The 21,789-nt window shown below is 46.2% G+C and overlaps 1 protein-coding gene across 2 annotated transcripts; it reads right to left on the reverse strand.

Annotated features, from left to right (window-relative positions):
- Positions 1-78: 78 nt before the first annotated feature.
- PILRA (paired immunoglobin like type 2 receptor alpha) lies at positions 79-16,802 on the reverse strand. 2 transcript variants are annotated; one of them, XM_037054944.1, is made up of 8 exons: positions 16,628-16,802; positions 15,896-16,288; positions 5,647-5,844; positions 3,037-3,039; positions 2,026-2,056; positions 925-974; positions 660-691; positions 79-488 (listed from the first exon to the last, which is right to left on the reverse strand). In XM_037054944.1, the coding sequence occupies exons 1-8, from the start codon at positions 16,680-16,682 to the stop codon at positions 369-371; spliced, it is 882 nt and encodes a 293-aa protein (XP_036910839.1). In that variant the 5' UTR covers positions 16,683-16,802; the 3' UTR covers positions 79-368. The 2 variants fall into 2 exon arrangements, with proteins under 2 accessions (XP_036910839.1, XP_036910838.1); XM_037054943.1 differs by lacking the exon at positions 3,037-3,039 and having other exon boundaries at positions 5,641-5,844.
- Between the last annotated feature and the right edge of the window lie 4,987 nt (positions 16,803-21,789).

A 21,789-nucleotide genomic window follows, 5' to 3' on the forward strand; every position in this document is an offset into this window, starting at 1 on the left:
TTCTGAGCTGCCTACCAGTTTGGGGACACTTACTATATTCTTTCCAGGCCTGAGGCAATCACTGAATTAGAGGAGGGATCTTGGGTGTATGCTGTCTATTATAGTTCATTTTTGGTAAGAAGGACAGAACTTGAAGGTGACATCATTTTTCTCCTTAGATGCATTTAGTTAAATCCTACAGGTTCTTTTATTTTTGTGGGCAAGAAGTTGAAGAGGGAACTGGAACAGATGGCTGTTCCTCTCAGGTCCTTGGTGGCCTTTGACCCCTGTTGACTTCTGAGTCATATGAGACTGGCTGGGACTATTATGGGGAGTGGCGATCCCTCTGAGTGGCTTACTCTGAGGAGGTCATCATTCAGTCCCACTCCTTAGGCCTTTAGCATAGAGTATAGGGTCTCTTCCTGGGGGTTGTTGGGCAGGTGGCAGGGAGGTGCTGGTGGTGAGGTCGAGCTGGTGAGGACGAGGGAGGCATAGAGGATGCCATCCACCTGGGTGAGAACAGAAAGAGAAGGGGCGGGAAGTGGAGGGGAGCTGACCCTGTCTGAGAGCACTGATCCCACACCCAGGAGCCCTGCTGATACCACAGCCCCTCTGTATTTCCACCCTACTTTCTCCAAGCTTCCCTTTAATTCTTTCAGACTCTAGTCTGAGCTGCTCACCTTTGGGTCCAGCTTGGGGTCTTCATGTTGTCCTAGGGAAAAAATCAAAATGTGCCAGGGTCAGATGGCACAGCAGCCAGGGTAGAGAAGTGGGTGGAGGGCTCAGCAGTGAGGTCATCTGCCATTTGAGGACCAGGGTCACGTGGGAGGGATGGGAGAAGCAGGGGAAAGAGGAAAAGGCTGAGGGGCATGGGTGTGGGGAGAGAGTGTGGGGAAGAAGGAAGGGCCAAGGTGGAGAGTGGGTAGTGATGGTGGTAGAACTGACCTGTATTCCCAATGTTCTCATACTTCTCTTCAGTGTTATGGAAGGATCCCCTGCATGGGAAGGAGAGAGTGGGAAATGTCTCAGAGGCTGAGGACAAAAGAGTTAAAGCCTGCATCTGGCTGGTTTTCTTGTGGGAGGCTCTGTGACCTGCTTGGACATAGTTAGAGGGTGTAGGCAATGGTCTGAGGCTCTCAGAGGGAGGCTGCCTGGAAGAGCACTGAAAGGTGATTTGTGGTGCAGCCCAGGAGAGGAGCCTGAGTGCCAACAGGAAGAGGATTGTTCTAGGGAAGCCACTTTTGTAGGAAGGGGACACAGGAGGAGAAATTGAAATAGCGAGTTCCTGTCCCCTCTGCTGGCCCTGCCATAGTTAAGACTAGAGAAGGAAAACCAGGAGGCTCATGTCATGGCTTCTGGGTGGGTGCTCAGGCCTTGGTCCCCAGGAGGAGATGCCATCCTGGGAGGGGACCAAGGAAGGCAGTTGGCAAAAAGTCAGGGGGGGTAGAGAAAGGAGAGAGAGGGACTTCGGGAAGGGAGAATGTGGAAATGGGAAGGATGGAGAACAGGAAACTGGTGGGAGGGTGAGGAGGATGGGAAGGGCGAAGAGAGGAGGACAGGCTGGGAGCTCAGAGAAAAGGGCAGATGTTAGAGGTGATGGAGGCCACGGTTCCTGTGGCCCCTTTGGGCACCTCAGCAGGGAAAAGGCAGATTGGACAATGAGCAAGAAAGAAGGAAAAGTGTGGAGCAGGAAATGCGTTTGGAAAGGATGATGTTCAAGGTGGAAAGAAAATAGGATGAACAGAATGAAAAGGCAAAAATTCCCATGAAAGGAGAAGAAAAGCGGATACTAGAGAAAGAGAAAAGGGAGACATTCTGGGAAAGAATCAGAAACTGCTGGAATGCCTAGGTCCACTGTTCTTGATTTTTATTTTTTGTTTGTTCTTAGGATCTGGAGCCTCCAGAAATAAAGAGCCCAGCCTATTAGGGATGTTAATAGGGAAGTCAAGGATGAGAGCAGCTGTGAAAGGGTCTCTCTCACTGTTCTCATAACTACACCCCTTGTTTCCCAAACCAGTGACCCCCACTTAGAGGACAAGCACTTACCTGTCTGGGGCTCTTGCTTTAGTCTGCAGTCCTATAAAGGAATCAACAGCCTGTCAGTGCTCATCCATGAACAGCATCTCTCCTGTCGTTTCTGCTCCGTCCTACTCTGACACCATCCTTGGACAGACCAGGGCAGCAGAGCAGCTCTGCTGAAACCCATGTGGAAAGGGCCTGGGACTTAGAGCAAGCACCCAGCTGGCACCCTAAAGCCACCCACACCTGTCCTGCTATTGTCCTCAACACCAAATCAGGAAAGTTCTCTGCTCCCCCTGTCCCCTTCACCCTGCCCCGTCTCCCTGCCTTTCTGTCTGTGTCCTTCCCCTTTCCTTGACTTCCCTGCAATCCCCCAACCTGCTCCCTCCACTGCTGAGCCCTGGCCACACACCCCCATTACCCCCTCTTGTCACAGGCACCATCGCTCCCTCCTGCCCTGACAAACCAGCTTCTTGTCTTTCCTTCTGAGTGCTGGCTCTTTCTCCCTCCCACCTCATGAACCTCATGGCTAGAATCTGTGTTTGCACTGTAGCCCACTCCTCTTTTCCACTGAGGACTCTATTACCTACCACCCCCCACCCCAACACCCTATTCCCCCCTCCAGATCCTCCTCAGGTCTCTCTACAGCGTTTCCCAGGCATATGGTCCCTGGTTCACACACATCCTTTCCACCACCAACCACCCTCCTGGGATGTCTCATCACCCACAGGGACAGTCCTCTAACATATTGGGCTCACTCATCCCCCCAACTCTAATGACCTCCACCTCACTCAGCCATATCCTGGCCTTTATTTTTTTAATCACTGAGAATGAGAACTCTAAAACTACATACATGCTAGTATCATTTTTANTTTATGCTACAACTTTCTTTCCTCTCAGCTTCCTTTTGTCTCCTTCCTCCCACACCTGTGCTTTGACCTCCCTGAGCTCTTGTCCCCTGACAATGCCCTTTCAGGTTACCTAGAATGTCTGTGAGTCCTCCACTCTCCATTGGGACCCTTTCACCAGCTCCTTGACCTTCTGAGTTCTCTTGTCCTGCCACACCGAGCTGGCAAATCTCCAATCCTGCATGCGTCTATGGCATGGCGCGCTATTTGCTTATCCAGTATCCATTCACCTCTTCTTTCTCATTTACGGAACCTTGGTTTTATTTGGAGTGGCTGTGTGCTCCCCTACAGATAGATGTGGGACATATGACTGAACTCTGGCCAATAAGATATAAGGGCACGTGTGGCTAGGACTTCCAGGAAGGCTCTTCAAAATGAGGACAGACAAGTTGGACCTAGTCTTTTATCCTTTCCTCCTTCCTTCTGTTTCTTACTTGGATTCCGAAATAACAGCCAGTATCTTATCAGCCACCTTGGGCTATGAGGTGGCCTTCAGGACAGAAGTCAGTATCCAGGAGCTGTTAGCGGAAAGGCAGGAGCCTGCGTTCCTCAGGACAGCGGCCTCTGTTGTCTGCCTCCAGATTAGTTTTCTCATGAGGGAACAACAAACTGTGTTATTTAAGCTATGGTTGCGTCTGGTCTCTGATGCTAGCTGCTAAACAGAACTTTTAATCGACAGGTCCTAAGGATTACTCAACTGCACAGTTGCATACTGCTGAGGAAAAACACAATTATGTGCGATGATGCTTCTACCGATTTATGGCTTATCATCTGAGTTAAATCCTTAAATACAGTCTTCCAGTTCCTCAGTGACTATGTCACATTTTCTCTTCATCTTTGACCCTCATCCTCACTCTCAGGAGATGACCATGGTATTTATTGCACTGCAGAATTTAAACTCAGTTTGTGTGTAGTTGAACTTATTAATACTGTCATTCATGGCTTTTTGAGTTTTATGTCTTAGTTAGGAAGTCATCTCCAGCGCATGCTTTCTTCTGGTACTAGGGTTACTTTTTTCTTTTTCACATCTTTGATCTTCATGAAATTTACTTTGGTGCCCATTGTGAGGTAGGGAAATAATGTTTTTTCCTCAGGTGGCTATGCAACTGTTCCAGCACTATGTATTGAATTACTCATCTTTCCCCATTGATTAGACAGGCTACCTTTCAACCTACTGAATCTCTCCATATCTGGGTCTGTTTTCATATTGCCTATATTTGAGTTTTTAATCTTCTTCCATCACTTAATCTGTTATCTGTTTATCTATTATATGCTAGTGTTGCATCACTTTCCTTATTGCAGCTTAATCATTGTAAGTGCTAATGCTTATCTAGTGCTTACTCTGTGCCAGTGTCTATCTAAATGCATTCTGTTTAATTGTCATGGCAACCCCTGGGTTAATTACTATTATTATCCCCATTTTACTGATGAGTAAGCTAAGGCACAGATTAATGTTGCCATTGTGCCCGAACTGACCCAGCCAGGGTTGACTGCAGGCAGTCAGATTCTATGCTCTTTACTTTTGTGCTTTAATATCTAAGAGGGCAAATCTCTCAATGCAAATTTTCTTTAAAGTAATTTCAAATCAATTTTGGAGGATGTTGGGGTACAAATAATTAAATGCCTCTAGCCTGGTCCTCTCCTTGAGCTGTAAATGAGGGACATCTCTACTCAGATGCCACACAAGTGTCTCAAATATAACATATCCCAAACTGGGGGCATAATTTTTCATCCCCAAACATTGTCTTTGACCTCCTATGTTCCCTAACCACTTAGTGGTTTTATCACACCCTTGTTGTAAAATTGGGACTTCTGGCTCCCTCACCCCTACATCAATCCAGTCACCAAGTCTTACTGGTTTCCTTTTAACCTTTTCAAGGATCTGGCTCTCTGCTTTCACTCAAGATGCCACTGCATTAGACTGACTCCAGGCTGGCCCATGTCTGGTTCTTCCACTGCAGACTTTATGTATCTGCAAGACACAGTGAGGTTGCCACCTCGCTGCTTCACGTTGCCTCTGGGATTCGAGGCTCTTGGGTATAATCTACAAGGTCCTCTTCTCTCATCTCCTTCCTCCTCCATAGCATGAGCTACTTACAGTTCCCAGAATGGTTTCCTTCTCCTGGGAGAACAGTAACCTCTATACCACCCTTGCCACTTACCTGGCTACTTCTTTTTTATTCTTTGAGACTTTTCGCAAGTGTTGCTTCCTCTGAGAAGTCTTCCTTGATTACCCCTTCCTTGTCCCCAACTACCATAGTTCTTTCCAAACAAGGCAAAAAGCCTTTCAGGCAACTGCCCCAAATCCCTTCTCTCCCTTATTGAGTTCCTTAAGAACAGGATCTCTGCTCTATTTACTTTTGTATCTCTAATTACAAGTCAGGCCCTGGAAAATGGGTACCCCACCAGTGCTTGCTGAGCTGAGCCAACTTCCCGTTCCTTTTTATATCTCCTTAATTTTTCAGGGCAGACTCTTTCTTCTCCATGAACAAAAAGGTAAGGACTGATAAATGATTAAGTCAAGAGAGAACTGGAGAACAGTCAGAATTGTGGAGAGGGGTTGGTTTAGAACTGTGGTTTTCAAACTCGGCCACTCCCGGTCACCACTTGAGGAGGCTATTAACAATGCAGATTTCCTGTCCAGGCCTCATCCCAGCAGAAATCCACAGTCATCCTGGTGCAGGTGGTCCTGAGAAACACCTGGTTGGGAAGCCTGGGGGAAAGGATCGCTTACCTGGACTGCTTCTTTTCCACCTGAGGTAGATTATGAATCCCAAAATTGTGATTTTGAGCACAGCACTGGCCACTGCCACCCCAACTATAGCTCCTGGAGTCAGAGGCCAAGACCCTGAGCTTCTCTCTTCCCCAGAGACATCAACGCCAACTGTGGTGGTGGTGGTGCTGGTGCTGGTGGGCCCTTCTGTGGGTTTCTTGGTGGCTGAGAAGACATGAGAAATAAGCAAATTGTCCCTTGGTGGACTGGAGATATCTGAGTGAAACTGTCACATCGTGTTCCCTAGTTTGGGGAATACTGGGCCTCGAGAGCAACCCTCTGAAGCTGTCACAGTGGGAGGTGAAATGCTGAAGGCTTAGAATATACGTCACTCAGTTTACATCCTGACTCTACCTCGGATCAGTGCTGTGACCTCAGAACCTCAGTGCATCACCTACAAATAGAGATAACTAGATAACAGGATTAAAAAAAAGTATTGTGGCACTGGCTGGTGTAGCTCAGTGAATTGAGCACAGGCCTGTGAAGCAAAGGGTTGCTGGTTCAATTCCCAGTCAGGGCACATGCCTGGGTTGCAGGCCAGGTCCCTAGTGGGGGACATATGAGAGGCAACCACACATTAATGTTTCTCTCCCACTCTTTCTCCTTCCCTTCCCCTCTTTCTAAAAATAAATAAATAAAATACTGTTTTAAAAAAAGTATTGTGGCAAAAGCCAGATAAATAAAATTTACAATTTTAACATATGTAAGTTACAGTTCAGTGACATTAAGAATATTCAGCTCTGGCTGGTGTGGCTCAGTGGACTGCACTGGCCTGCTAACCGAAAGGTTGCCAGTTCAGTTCCCTGTCAGAACACATGCCTGGGCTGTGGGCCAAGGTCCCCAGTTGGGAGGAATGTGAGAGGCAACCGGTCACTGTGTCTCTCACACATCAATGTTTCTCTATTTCTCCCTTCCCCTCCCTGTAAAAATAAATAAATAAAATCTTTTTAAAAAAAGAATATTCACATTGCTGTGCCACTCTCACCACCATAATCCTCCAGAACCTTTTCTTCTCTCCAAACTGACACTCTGTCCCCATTAACCAACAACTCCCCATTTTCTCCTCCTCTAGCACCTGGCCACCACTGCTCTCCTTTCTGTCCTTAGGAATTTGACTATTCTAGGTACCTCATCTAAGCAGCGTCATCCAGGATTTGCCCTTTTACACAATTGTTTTAACAAATGAAAAAAATCTGTAAAGAACCTAGTGTATATTGAAATGTGTTTTTTAAGGTTAAATTAATATTTAAGTTTTACAAACACACTGTTCCTTATTTCAATGGACCTTTAAAAACTTGACTAAATACTCTACCAAGTAAAAAAAATCCAGCTAAAATACAATCTTCAGTTTAATGTAGACCAAATTCACTGTCCACTCTTATTATAAATTATTAATAAAAGTATAAATACTTGAAGTAACTTTCCATTTCCTATTGAAGGTCATTGCCACATCCCAACAATGCTGAAAAGAACACCCTTAAACACAGGCCTTTCCATATTCACACCAGCATTTCCACAGGACAAATTCCTAGCACTGAAATCACTGAGTGTAAGAGCACACGTGGGTATTTCACACTTTGATAGATATTCCCGAATGCTTTCCCAAAGGCTGTGTCCACTTTTACTCCCATTGTGCCAACTCTAGGATCAGTACAACACACAGACAAATGAAAACCCAGCCTCTTGTTTTAGTCTGCATTTTAAAACATTGTGAATGGATGTTAGCATCAGGGTTGTGTTACCATTTTATGAAATGAATTAGAATTACATAGTTTTCCATATTTCTCTATCTTCTGGAACCTTCTGTCTAGGAATTATCTGTTCCTTAAATTTTTACAAGAATTTATCCGTAAAACCTTCTGCACTTGAAATCTTTATGAAAAGTAGTTTTTTAATAGTGTTCTCAATTTCTTCTTGTCTACCATTAAAGTTTACTATTTCTTAAATTCATCCTTTAAAATTGTTTCAGAAAGTCATTCATTTCACAGAACTTTTTAGATATATTAACCTGTAATTAAGCATACATTCACTCATGATTTCAACAGGATTTTAAGTTTTTAGGTTTGCCAGAGTCTTGTCTGTTTTATTGTTTTTTCCCTAAACAACTACTTCCTGCATTTGTTATTCTTACTACTGTCCTGTTTTCTAATAAATTTGTCCCTTCATAGGTTTTCATTACTTTAGAACTATGATTTTCCTTAGGGCTGGCTCCTTTCTCTTTTTACTACTTCTTTGAAAATTAACTATTTCATTCACTTTTAAAATTTCTTCACATTTGAAATAATATAAGTATTTAATACTATGAATTTAACTTTGAGTATTGCTTTAGTTTTATTTTTAATATGCATTACTATCATTTTATTTTATCTGTCATGTTAGTAAATTTTTCTCGAAGTAATTAACATTTCTTAAAATTCTCAATTGATTAAGTAAATTATGACACATTGTTACCATGGAACACCATTCAGCATTGAAAAAAGAGGCACAGGTGTGTTATGTACTGAAATGGAAAATTACTTGAAGTAAAAATGAAAAGTTATAGAGCAGAATAGCATGCAGTTTAATTCTATTGCGTGATATCTATATCTATGTGTGTGTGTGTGTGCACATCTGCCTATTTTGACCCCCACCTCTCGCCACCCTCAGCTTCCTCATCTGCTTCAGCCACACTTGTTCCATCTCACCACCTTTGTCTTGGGTTCCCTCTTGACTGGAACATTTTTCTTAAGACCTTTCCTTATTTCCTACAAACCTGCCCTAGGCTGGATTTTTCTGCTGGCTTCTCTAGATCCATTCCACAGCTCTTCTGCACCTGCTTGGTGCTTTTTTGGAGGCAAATCTTGAGGGACTCCACCCATGGGCTCTCTTGCCTCTGGTTCCCATTCAGTGGCCAATGGCAGTTACCAGCAGGAGACAGGGCAGGGGTAAGGTAGGCCAGGGCATAGCTCTTTGCCCTCTCCTTGATGCTATTGTATTAGTGTTCTCCAGAGAAATGGGACCAATAGAATAGAGATATAGAAGGAATTTTATCATCCCAGGGCAGGAGAAGATGGATGTCTTAGCTCAAGAAGAGAGCAAATGTGTCCTCCCTCCACTTTTTCATTCTTTTTGGGCCACAATGCACGGAAGATGCCCACTATTAATTGCTTCCAAACAACCCCTAATCTACAGCAATAAGGTTTGACCAGCTCTCTGGGTATCCCTTTGCCCGGTCAGCTTGACACATAAAACCAATCCCCATGGGTGTGTTGACTCTCTCTCTCCAGAGGCCAAAGGCTTGTGGTCGGTCCTCAGGCTGGCGGCTGGTCCTGGGTGTCTCATCATCCATTACTGCTTTTCCTACCCTGCATCCACTCAAAACTCTCTTCTTTATCTTATTTGAGTGGCTGCTTCCTGCTAAGACTCTTAACTAGTTTCCCAGAGACCTCTGTTCCATTTGAGTAAAGGAGCACATCTACCAGCCTCTATCCCACTGATTGTGTTTCATTTTTCACCTTTTCTTTTTTCACTACTACCTGACACACACAATGAATGTCTTTGCTTTTTGTGTGTGTGGGGGGGGAGGGGGGGGAGGGGTCTTTGTTCCACACTCAAGTGTAAATTCCATCTTTGCGGGCACTTTTTATTTATTTATTTTAATATATTTTATTGACTATGCTATTACAGTTGTCCCACTTTCCCCCCTTCACTCCCCTCAGCCTTGCATACCCCCTCCCACCCACATTCCCCCCTTTAGTTCATGTCCATGGGTTGTACACATAAGTTCTTTGACTTCTAAATTTCCCATACTATTCTTACCCTCCCCATCTATTTTCTACCTACCATCTATACTACTTATTCTCTGTACCTTTCCCCCCTCTCTCTCCCCTCCCACCCTCCTGTGATAACCCCTCCATGTGATCTCCATTTCTGTGGTTCTGTTGTTCTAGTTGTTTGCTTAGTTTGCTTTTATTTTTCTTTTAGGTGATGTTGTTAATAATTGTGAGTTTGCTGTCATTTTACTGTTCATATTTTTTAATCTTCTTTTTCTTAGATAAATTTCTTTAACATTTCACATAATAAGGGTTTGGTGATGATGAACTCCTTGAATTTGACCTTATCTGAGAAGCATTTTATCTGCCCTTCCATTCTAAATGAAAGCTTTGCTGGATAGAGCAATCTTACATGTAGGTCCTTGCCTTTCATGATTTGGAATACTTCTTTCCAGCCCCTTCTTGCCCTCAAGGTTTCTTTTGAGAAATCAGCTGATAGTCTTATGGGAACTCCTTTGCAGGTAACCGTCTCCTTTTCTCTTGCTGCTTCTAGGACTCTGTACTTCATTTTAATCTTGGCTAATGTAATTATGATGTGCCTTGGTGTGTTCCTCCTTGGGTCCAACTTCTTTGGGACTCTCTGAGCTTCCTGGATTTCCTGGAAGTCTATTTCCTTTGCCAGATTGGGGAAGTTCTCCTTTATTATTTGTTCAAATAAGTTTTCCACTTGTTGCTCTTCCTCTTCTCCTTCTGGTACTCCTATAATTCGGATGTTGGAACCTTTAAAGATGTCTTGGAGGTTCCTAATCCCCTCCTCCTCATTTTTTAAATTTTTGTTTCTTCATTCTTTTTTGTTTGGTTGTTTCTTTCTTCCTTCTGGTCCACATTGCTGATTCGAGTCCCAGTTTCCTTCCCCATCTATTGGTTCCCTGTACATTTTCCTTTATTTCACTTAGTGTAGCCTTCATTTTTTCATTTAATTTGCAACCAAATTCAACCAGTTCTGTGAACATCCTGATTACCAGTATTTTGAACTGTGCATCTGATAGGTTGGCTATCTCTTCATCACTTGGTTGTATTTTTTCTGGAGCTTTGATATGTTCTTTTGTTTGGGCCATTATTTTTGTCTTGACACACCTGTTATGTACTGAGGGGCAGAGCCTTAGGTATTCACCCAGGAGGGGTAACCCATGTCACTGTGTTGTGACTGTATGTGAGGAAGAGTCCAAGAGGGAACAATGGCATTTGCTCTGCTCTCTGCCAGCTTTCAGTGTGGGCACTTTTTTAAAATGTTATTTATTTATTTATTTTTAGAGAAAGAAAGGAAGAGAAACATCAGTGTGTGGTTCTTTCTCACGCACCCCCAACTGGGGACCTGGCTTACAACCCAGGCTTGTTCCCTGACTGGAAATCAAACCAGCATCCCTTTGGTTCACAGACCAACACTCAATCCACTGAGCTACACCAGCCGGGGCTGTTTTGTTTTGTTTTAACTGCTGATTACCAGTCCCCAGGTTAGCACCTGACATGTAGTAGGCACTCAATCAATATTTGTTAAATGAGTGAATGAGAAAAATTTTCCCTGGAATTTTAAGGCATTCAGTCATTTTCTCAAATTTGTATTGCCATTGAGACATCCAAAGCCATCTGATTCTCCTGAATCTCTATATGTGTCCTGTTTCTTTCCTTTTTGGAAATTTGTTGAATCTTCTTTTTACCTCTGACATTTTGAAAATTCGTATTGCAGTTTCTTGAGGTAGGTCCCTTTTTTTAATCATCACTTGAGGATATGTTTATTGAATTTGTATTATAAAATATTCATTATTGAGAGATTTGATAGCTCCAAATATTTAATTGATTTTGTAGGGGGGAAGAGAGACAGAGAAAGAGAGAGACAGACAACTTAGGTATGTGCTCTGACTGGGAATCAAACCCATAACCTTTTGGTGTATGGGATAACTGATGGTCCAGCCAAATGAGCCACCCAGCCAGAGCTTCCAATGTAGGTCTTTTTATTTTGACTCATTTTGCAGGGCTCTTTTGTTCTGGAAAATTTCTAGAGTGATTCCTTTGATATTTTTTTCCCCTCGTGGTCTACTCTCTTCTCTGTTTCTGGAACTAGCATTATTCAGAGGTTGGACCTCTTGGACCAATCCTCAATCTTTCTTATCTTTCTTTATAGTTTCTATATTATATGCCTATGGCAGCTGTAACAAATTGCCATAAACTGAGTAGCTTCAGACAACAGAAGTTCATTCTCTCAGAGTGCTAGAGGCCACAGGTCAGAAATCAAGGCATCAGCAGGGCCAGGCTCCCTGCGGAGGCTGTGGAGGAGAATCTGTTCCTTGTTTCCTCCAGCTTCTGGTTGCTGCATCCCTGCATTCTCTGCCTCTGTGGTCACATTGCTTTCTCTCCTGTCTGTGCCTCTCTTATAGGACCTGTGTTTGCATTCAGGGCAGGCCCAGGTAATCCCAGATGACCTTATCTCAAAGTCCTTCATTGAATCATGTCTGTCATAGGGTTATATTCATAGTTTCTGGGGGTTAGGGTATGGGCATATCTTTCGAGTGGGGGGGGGGCTGCTATTCAACCCACTACAGTTTCCAAATCTTTTGGCCTTTTGTTTTACCTTCTGGGAGATTTCCACAAACTTCACCTTTCAATCCTTTTACTGAGTTTCCTACCTTTGCTATTATATCCCTAATTTCCAAGAGTTTCTTTATTGTTTGGAAGGCTCCTTTGTAAAGCACCCTTTCTTGTTATATGCTTGCATTCTCTTTCAGAGAACAATAGATATCTGAAAAAATTCCCCCCTCCATTGTTTTGGTTTCTTTCAGCTCTTTTGTACCCTGCCCCCACACTGTTCCTTTTGTTCTCTGCATTTCACAGGGGAAGATGTCCTTAAATGTTTAGCTTAATGATGTCTTTAGCTGAGGTGAGGGTACAATCCTCAGTGCTGAGGGATTTGGTGCGAGGCTGAGAGCCCAATTTCCTTGCCCCCTTGGCTCCCAGCAGTCAGGAAGCCATGCTCATCAGAGGCTGTGTGTGTGGCATCGGAGAAAGTGCTTGTCAGTTAGTGGGCTGTAGAGTTACCTGTTAGGTTTCTACATCTTTTTTGGACCCATTGGACAGATTGCTCAGAGCAGAATTTCCTGATCTTCTCTTCCTGATGGGGTTGGGGGTATACCAGCCTGGTTGCCTGAGTCCTGGTAGGCATCTAAGGGTATTCAGGTGTTTACGGTCTCATCAATTCACCAAATCTCCAGTTTTAAAGACAGAACCCTTGCCCCTAGTTATGCCCAAGGTACTTCCCTCAGAGTCCTTCTGGTTCATTTTCTTCTTGGAAAGCAAATCTACAGTCTTCTGCTGGGGTGGAGAGTTGAAGTACGGAGGCTTCCCTGCTCTTAAATAGATTTTCAACTAATCCTCTAGTTTCCAGACCCCCTTTCACTCCCACTTTCAGGGGTACTTAGGGTTGCCATTCCTGAACCTTTAAGGGGTTTGCCATGCGAATTGCCTTGCTTCTTGGGTTGCCCCAGCGCTGGCTTAGGGTTTGGCACCTCTAGTCACCTAAACCAGTTACATCAGTCTGTTTGTTTCCAGCTCCCCAAATTTTGTTTTTGTCCTCCTAGTCCACATATTTTTTGTCCTTGTGGATTTTTGTTGTAAAAAATTTACTTTGCTGTCATTTTAGATGATTTTGGTAGTGGAGGTAAACGTGCATATAACCTACCATCTTGGTCAGAATTTATGCATGACTTTTTTAGTGACTGTTATAAAAATATTAAAAAATAATGTTGCCCATTAGTAGTAAAAATAAAAATATCTGGGAAAATAAAGAGGAAATTGGGGAATCAGGAAAGGAATAAGAGGGATCTAACAAGAGCCCAAATCTCTCAAAATAGTACATTTAAAAAATATGGACAGGGAGCAGGAAATATAAATCTAAGGCTATCTTGAATAATTCCATTTATGAGCCAGTTTCTGTTTGCTCTAATACTAACCTAGTGGCCAAGATGGGGCAGCAGTTTACCAGGTGGGCAGGGTTGGGCACAGAGAGTGTCCTTCCCTGCTGGCAGGAATGACTCATCATTGACATGGTTTAGAGTTGCCAGCATAAGAGATTATGAAAACGGAACCGTCTTACAATATAGCCCCTTATTGCCTGTGCCTGGGAGAGAGCCTCTCCCCTCACTGCTCTGGAGAAAGATAAACCCAGGTTTAAGATCCCACACCCCAATGAGCAATATAGGAAGAACTATTAAGCAATACACCCTATAGTAGGTTAAAAATAGATCAGGACAACAAGATGATCAAGTCAGTAAGTGAGGTGGGAGGCTAATGGATGAGAGGAGGCTCTGAAATTAAATTGGGTTCACATTCTGCCTGCACCACAAGAAGGACTTTGGGCTGGCGTTTAGCTTGTATACCTCAGTTTCCCCATCTTTAATATGAAGATGGTAGCAGTACCTGCTGTTATTGAGGGGTCATGATAGAGGTTAACTAGGGTGATTCATACCAAGGTTTCAGATGGACACAGTGCACAGTAAGCAAAAGCTGCACTTATTGCTGCAGAAGTGACTCTAATAACATGGTAAGAGGAGCAGGATCGGGGTGGAGAAGGGGGCAGCACAGGGGCTTGCATGTCCAGGAGGCGAGAGAAGCAAGGAGGTTAAAGAGGATGGAGACAGGAAGAGAAAGATGGGAAAAGAGAGGAAAGAGGTGGCAGTGGGGCACGTACTAGGGAGCATTGAGGGGCACGTACTAGGGAGCAGAGTAGGAAGAGGAAGCAGGGAGGTTGGAAAAACAGGTGGTGGGGTGTTAACAGGAGCCAGGCCAAGGGCAGCCTCAGGCCCTCACTGGGTATCTCCTGTGTGTGCCGGGCTGAGCTCATGGCTGTGGGGAGACACAGATATGGGGCTTGCTGGGGGTCCACACCCAGGCACATGGCAAAGGGAAGGCAGGCCACATCCTGAAAAAGTCAAGTTCACTTGGAGGACTTGAGGCCAGGGCAGGGGGCAGGGCTGGAGTGCCACGTCCGATGCTAACCAGGTCGGCTGACACAGTCACGGCCTGGGGATGCCACGTCCAATGCTAACCAGGTCGGCTGACACAGTCGCGGCTTGGGGATGCCGCGTCCAGTGCTAACCAGGTCAGCTGACACAGTCATGGCTTGGGGACAAAGGCTTCACAGAAGCATTATCTAACCATGTCGGTTGACACAGTCACGACTTGGAGATGGCGGCTTCACAGAAGCGTTTTCCAGCAGGACGGACGTGGCATTAATGGATATATGGTGTTGCTTTTATTCTTACTGTTTCTTAGTATTCTAACCTTTACACTTCTGATAATTTGGAATCTCCTAGAATTAATGACCACTCTCAGGGAAAAAACAACAGTTGGCTCAAGTCCTAAGCAATATCACCCTGGCTGAATTAAGGCATCGTACTTTACTTATTTGTTCCTGTGAAAGCCACCCAAGAAAGAACAGTTCAGGGAAAAATATGTATTCCCACAGAACTGCCTCATAGAATAGCAAAAACCCCTTTAGAAAATAGCCCCTGATTGTTAAAGAGCTGTTAGAGTAACAGCCCCTCCTTTACCTTGAATAGGAATATATATCATTTAGAATTAGACAGGCATAAAAACAGAAGAAGCTGGTTAGCTATTACAAACTAAGCACTTAGAAACAACTACCAAGGAGTCAGAGTCCTCAGTATACAAAAAACATTTTAGACAGCAAGATAGATAGCTAAGTTAGATATTACAAAGGCTTATAGTGTATTTCCTAACCTCTGCTCGGTCTAGCATACCTGTTGCCAATGACTATTTCTGAGAACTTTAATAAACAATAAGACATTTAAACTGTATACATAGAACTATTTCAAATTGTCTGATTAATGGTTTTCCTGGTCAAAATAACTTTTGTTTAACATAACTGACACTATGGGAACTTTCGTATTTTCCTGGTTACCTTTGTATTGATTTTTTCTGCTTAACTGATCATGCTGTACACCTGTAAATGTTAATCTATGCCAAAAATGAAAATATAAAAAATCAGCTTGTACTTGCAATAAACGGAACAGTGCTTCACCTGCCTTTGAGCTGTATAGTTGCCTGTTACCCAGCGCCAATGCCTACTCTCACCTGAGGACCCTTAGATGGGCTGCAGCTGGACCGCGGCACTGGAGCCCCAGCTTGGAGCAAGAAGGAAGGACAACCAGGGAGTCAGGAAGGGGCTGAAGACTGGGGAAGGGGTTGGGGGCTGTATCTGGAGGGGACAGTGACGGGGGTGGGCAAGGAAGGTTGCCCAAGTTTGGGGAGATGGTGAAAAAGGTAAAGTTGTCAGAGGCCTGGGAAGGAGTCAAGAGCAGGGAGAGGATTTGAGAGAAGGGTCAGGAAGAGAGGCTCCTGGACCAGTCCTGGGGCGGGAGGGCACCAGAGGCTGGGGCAGTGGGACTCACCTGTGGTGATGGTGAGTTTGGTCCCCTCGATGGACTGCCACCCTTCCTCACGTCCTGTTGTCTGTGTGTACAAACGAACTTGGCAAAAGTATTCAGACTCATCCTCCTTCCGCAAGTTAGAGATCTGGAGGGAGCCATTCCTCTGGCCCTTTGTCCAGAGCAGGGAGAGGCGGTCCTTGTAATCCTTATGGGTGAAAGGCGGGGTTGTGTTGTAGATGAACTCCCCATGGAACTCTTTCCTTCTCCAGAATATTCTCACCCTGGGATTCCTGGCTAACTCCCAGGGGTAACAGAAGGAGAAGGGGATTTGGATGGAACCACCCACAGGGGCTGAGAGATGCTTTGGTTGGTAGACTTTAAAAGTAGAGACTAGTTTGCATTTTGCTGAGCCACCTGGAGGAGGGAGAAAGAGGGAGAGACTTTGAAGCCACTTGGAGAGACAAAAAGATAACCCCAGACTGCCTGGTACCTTCACCCATGGGCAGAAGTGTGACAGACATGTCTGGCCCTCTGGCTGTGTGTCCCCCTTTCCAGGCCTGGGGTAGAAAGGAGAGTGAAGGGTATAGGGGACCCAGCACTGTGGGACCAGCCCAGCCCATTGCTTGTGGGTGGGAGGCCTGGTTGGCTACCCCAGCAGACCCCATCTCCAGAGGCCTGGCCACAGACTCTCCCCAGACCCCCCTTCCCTGCCCTCATAACCCTGGGCAGAGCCATGTGGTCCTGGCCACTCACCAGCCTGCAGAGACGCTGGCAGCAGCAGCAGGGGCAGCAGCAGGGGCAGACCCATCGCCTTGCCCTCCTCCTGGGGATGAGAAGACAAGCAGAGCCTCTAGGCCAGAGGGGAGGCCCAGGGGAGAGGCTGCCTTGGTGTAGTCTGACAACTGGGAGGGGTGGGACCAGGCTCCTTCAGAGGGCTGAGAGAGCATGGGAGCCTTCCCCAAACACCCCTGCCCCAGAGTGACCAGCACTTCCTTTTTCAACTTGGCTTCTTCTTTTCCTATATTGCTAAAGGGCCTCTCTTGTTGTCAGTGAAAAAGAGCCATAATAAAGGTCCCCCAGTCCCCATCTTCACACTAAAGGGTGTGGTCCTGACCTTGGCTGCCTGGGCCACCCCCCCCCCCCCCCCCAACTGCCTGTCTCTGCCAGGGACTTGCTNCCCCTCAACTGCCTGTCTCTGCCAGGGACTTGCTCATCTCCTAGGATTCAGTCTCAAGCTTGCTCATACTCTCTCTCTCTCTCTCTCTCTCTCTCTCTCTCTCTCTCTCTCTCCCTCTCTCTCCTTTTCTCTGCTTCTCTGGGTGCCTCTCAGTCTGTTTCTCTCTCTCAATCCAGGGGAAGTGGTGGCAGCAGGACTAGCTCAGGCTCTTTCAAGAGAGGAAAAGCAGCCCTGAGTCCCTGCCCAGCTACAGCCCCTTAGAGAGAATAGGAGGGGGAGACGCTGATGGAGATGCCCTCAGCCCCAGGTGCATCTGGCTTGCTCTTGGCCTCTGGCCCTCCCCTGTAGTCCCCAGGCAGAAACGAGACCCACAGCCCCCATTCCACTCCCTCTGTGCATCTCACACCCTCTCTGAATTTAGGAGGTGAGGGTGGTCTTACCCTTCCGGCTCCCCAGAGAGTGGGCTGTCTGGTGGCCACGCCCTAACCCACAGAATTCAAATCTGGATCTGCAGGGTCATCTGTCATCACCACTTTGCATTTGAGGTGACCAGGACTCAGAGAGGGAGTGCCCCAAGTCCAAGTGATGCGTCAAGTGATGGGTCCAGGACATGATGCTCAAGTGATGGGTCCAGGACATGAATTAGTCTTTGTTTTTTTTACATTCTCACCCAAGGACATCTTTTTATTGAAAGGGGGAGAGGAAGGGAAAAAGAAAAACACCCACACTTCTCCCAAGGCCAGTCAGACAGCCCCTGCCTACTTCCGTGTCTGTCTGCTTTTCTTACCTTCCTCCCAAGCCTGAGAAGAGAGGTTTTAATTTTTTAAAGATTTTATTTATTTTTTATTTTCAGACAAAGGGGAAGGGAGGCAGAAAGAGGGAGAGAAACATCAATGTGTAGTTGCCTCTCATGCGCCCCCAACTGGTGACCTGGCCTGAAACCCAGGCATGTACCGACTGGGAACTGAACCAGCAACCCTTGGGTTTTCGTAACAGGGCACAGCCAAGAGGGGGGTCCCAGAAAAGGATCTGGGATGGGGTCCAGAGCTCAGGGTGACCAGGAAATTTTAAGATGTCCTCACTCCCCACCCAGGTATCAGTTGGGGGAAGGGACAAATGGAGCAGGGTCATTAAGAGTTGTTTTGCATAGCAACAGTTTTGCAGCTAACCTCTAGAATGGTCATTTAACATATCTGTAACTTTTAACTGGTTTCACAGATATGTTAAATAGCTGTGGCCATGCTTTGAGTCAGGGAGAAGGAAGTGACTTCTACCCAGGATGTAACTGGGGGCTGGTCCCCGCCCTGGTCCCGCTCCACCCCCGCCCCGCCCCCCCCACCCCGAGTTACAGCACCTGTGTGAGAGCTTGGAGTTGATTGGCTCCACACCATGGGGGCCATGCCTGCCCAGACTCACGATGGCAGCCCAGTAAACTTGTAATAATACAGAAATACTGGCAGGTGTAACTGATCATGGGAGGAGTCGGAAATAGGGGTACAGAGGAAGATTGGCGTGGGGATTTAAACCCAGACATGGCAGCCATTGAGGGGAGAGCCATGCGGTTTGGGGCAGAGTAAGGACCCCTCTTGCCTATGGGGAGAGAGCCACACGGTTTTGCCAGAGTGGGGACCCCTGCAGCCAGGTGAAGAAGAAAGACACGCGCTTTTGGCAGAGTGCAGACCCCTGCAGCTTTGCTAGAAGAGGCCCAAGAGGCTTTGGGATGTTCCCTTTGGCCAAATGGCCTGGGAAGCAGGAGAAACTTTGCCTGGAAGAAGGGTGAAAGAACTCTTTGCCAGTGGACCATGAGAAGGTGCCACATGACTGGAGTAATTAGAGATCCTGCCTGGATGGCAACCCACTGGATGATAGCAGCAACCTGAAACACAGACGTGTGCTTCTTTTCCTGAGATACGGTACCCCAAATTAGGGCAAGGGGGAACGAAGCACTGTGGGCATCTGTGGTTATCCTAAAGGACTTTGATATTTTTATGGGGACGTTGGGTCACTGCTTTAAGTCTGTATAGCTTTAAATAAACCTTTCCTTTCCTTTTCACAAATCTCTGAGAGATGAGAGATTGACCATCTCTCAATCTCATCGCATTGAGAGATGTCTTTCCTCTGGCAGCGAACAGATGAGTCCAGTAGATATTAGTATACCATCCTTGGGAGGGGCCCCTGTTGTTCTGTAGCAGTTTTTGGCATCCTTCGGTGGGCCAAATATTGCCCCCCTTGGACCTGCTGTTCGGTAACATTTTCAGGCCAGCACCCAGTCCACTGAGCCACACCAGCCAGGGTGGGTCTCAAATTTTTATGGAGGCTTCTTATCTGAGTCAGCCAATAAACATCCATTGCCTCATTTTCAGCTTTAGAACATTCTGTGGTGGGTGCATTGTTATCTCCATTTTACCCATGGGAAGTTGAGGCCACAGAACCTTAAGGTCATGTAGTCCTCTGGGCCGTGAAAGATGCCTGTGAATTGATAACAGTTGGAAATGTGGGCAGAAGAGAGGACGGGGACCTACTGGCTTCTAGGCAGGACCTCCAGAGGGTGGCCTGCCTTGTCTGTGAGGTGACACCTGGGTTCCATTCCAGCCTTGCCCGACTAGCTATGGGACCTGGCTAGACAGTCTCCTCATTGCCAGGCTACCTTAGGAAGGGGACCCCATCAGGGATGTCACTGCTGATTTTATTGAGCAGCACAGAACTTTTACAAAATAGACTGTAACTTTTGCAGAGAACCTGCCGTGCAGGTGCCCTCAGGCCACATTGGTTCCACGAACAGTCTCTCTAGATGCAAGTTGCACGTTGCCTGTCACGTTCAGTCCCCTGACCCAGTTGGATCCCCCTGAGGCTAGGAGTTGTGAGACATGATTTCTGTTTGGAGATGGCATGTGGTCTCTGTTAGGGTGGGCAGGGATAGGAGGAAGCTCCGGCTGGACTTTGTCAAGACGGACATCCTTGTTGCATTCACCAACCGCGAGAACAAATGTCGGAGACTTTCGAGGCTCCAAAGATGTTACTTTATTGGCCAAGTTTAACCTGCGCAGGGCGAACTCTCCAAAGTGTCCAGAGACACGGTGCCCGCAAGGACTGCAAATGAGAGTCGCGCCAAACGCTTACAGGCTTAGGGTTTTAAGGAGGCGCACAAGCAAGCTGGATACAGAAGCAGATGTGGCGGTTAGCGGTTGGCTCAGGGGCACAATGGGGTTACTTATTATTGGTGAGTTAACTCGTGCACTGGCTGGTGCTCCTTTACTTGATTGGTCAGTTGAGCTCGTGCACAGGGGCTGCACTGGCTCGTGCTCCTTTACCTGATTGGTCAGTTGAGCTCGTGCACAGCGGCAAAATTTCCCTCCCTAGTGACTGTCCAGATGGCTATCTGCCTGACTAACCTTTGCTCTTAACCCACATCCTGGAACACACCCTGCTCTTTGGGCGTGTCCCGGAGCCTCTTTGCGTTAGTTAGTAAAACACCTTTTGCTTCCTTATAGCTATGTTCTGGCTAGTTCCCCTTGCCCTCAACAATCCTCACAGTAGCCTGAGTCCCAGGAAGAGACCACCAATGCTGTACTGCTTTGTTCAGAGGGCACCAATCCCCAGCTCCCACGGGGAGCCAACGAAAATAAAACTCCACTACATTCCCTGCTTGGGCATGACTTCCACGGCCTCATCCTGCAGACCGTGGAATCCCATCCGGGCGCGCAAACCCCAATAAAGCAATTTATTGCCTATTTTATGGCCGATTGGCATTTCCATCTCGGTGGAGCCTAAGAAAACCTTTCGGTCTCCAGATTTGTTCCTCCTCTCTTCCTTTAAGAAGAATGAGGGAGCCTGGGAGTCAGCCTCAAGCTGTAGCTCCAATCACAGTGGGGGCAGGGCATGGGGAGGGAGGGCTTGTGAGAGGAGGAGGAACTGGTGTTTTGTGATTCAAAGATTGGCTTAGACTAAATGCAGTGAGTGGCCATGGGGGAGGGGCAGAAGCAGTGTCAAAAGGGGCAGGAAGGAACTGTAACTGAAAGGAAGGAATTGTAACGGTCTGGCTGACTGCTGCTACAAAAGCCGATACTCGAGAGGTGGGTGCTGATGTAAAGGAAAGTGGTTTATTCTCAAGTGCTGCCCATCTGGGAGATGGGGACTCATGTCTTAAAGCCTATCTCCCCATCTCAGTGGAGGCAGATGTTTTTTATAATGAAGGAGAGAGAGAACAAAGATCAGTGAGCAGGTAGAAAAGTTCTCTACATGCAGATGAGCACAGTCCAATCTGGTAAGGCAAGTGACAGTCCAGTGTGTATTATCCTGGTTTAGTCATCCTGGCTTCATGTCTTTCTTCCTACCTTCATGGATGAAGATCAGCAAATCTCCCAGAATTGGGATGCTTAAATGTTGGAGTCTCTATCTTTTGAAGCTACTTCCTAGGATTCTTTTTTAAAAATTATTTTTAGAGAGAGGGGAAGGGAAGGAGAAAGTGGGAGAGAAACATCAGTGTGTGGTTGCCTCTCATGTGTCCCCTACTGGGGACTTGGCCTGCAACCCAGACATGTTCCCTAACTGGGAATCAAACCAGCCACCCTTTGCTTCACAGGCCCGTGCTCAATCCACTGAGCTATACCAGCCAGGACCCTAGGATTCTTTTTTTTTTTTTTTTAAGATTTATTTATTTATTTATCTTTAGAAGGGAAGGGAAGGAGAGAGGGAGAGAAATATCAATGTGTGGTTGTCTCTCCTGCATCCCCTGCTG

Source organism: Sturnira hondurensis, unplaced genomic scaffold, assembly GCF_014824575.4.
Source record: "Sturnira hondurensis isolate 20B ecotype Veracruz unplaced genomic scaffold, ASM1482457v3 Scaffold0008380, whole genome shotgun sequence".
Lineage (NCBI taxonomy): Eukaryota > Metazoa > Chordata > Mammalia > Chiroptera > Phyllostomidae > Sturnira > Sturnira hondurensis.

Excerpts from the sequence above, each read along its gene's own strand:
- PILRA (XM_037054943.1), bottom strand. The coding sequence starts at position 16,682 with ATGGGTCTGCCCCTGCTGCTGCCCCTGCTGCTGCTGCCAGCGTCTCTG. Across the intron at positions 2,057-5,640 it reads GTGGAAAAGAAGCAGTCCAG|GACTGCAGACTAAAGCAAGA; the intron begins GTAAGCGATCCT and ends ATTCCTTTATAG. Across the intron at positions 692-924 it reads TGAGAACATTGGGAATACAG|GACAACATGAAGACCCCAAG; the intron begins GTCAGTTCTACC and ends TTTTTTCCCTAG.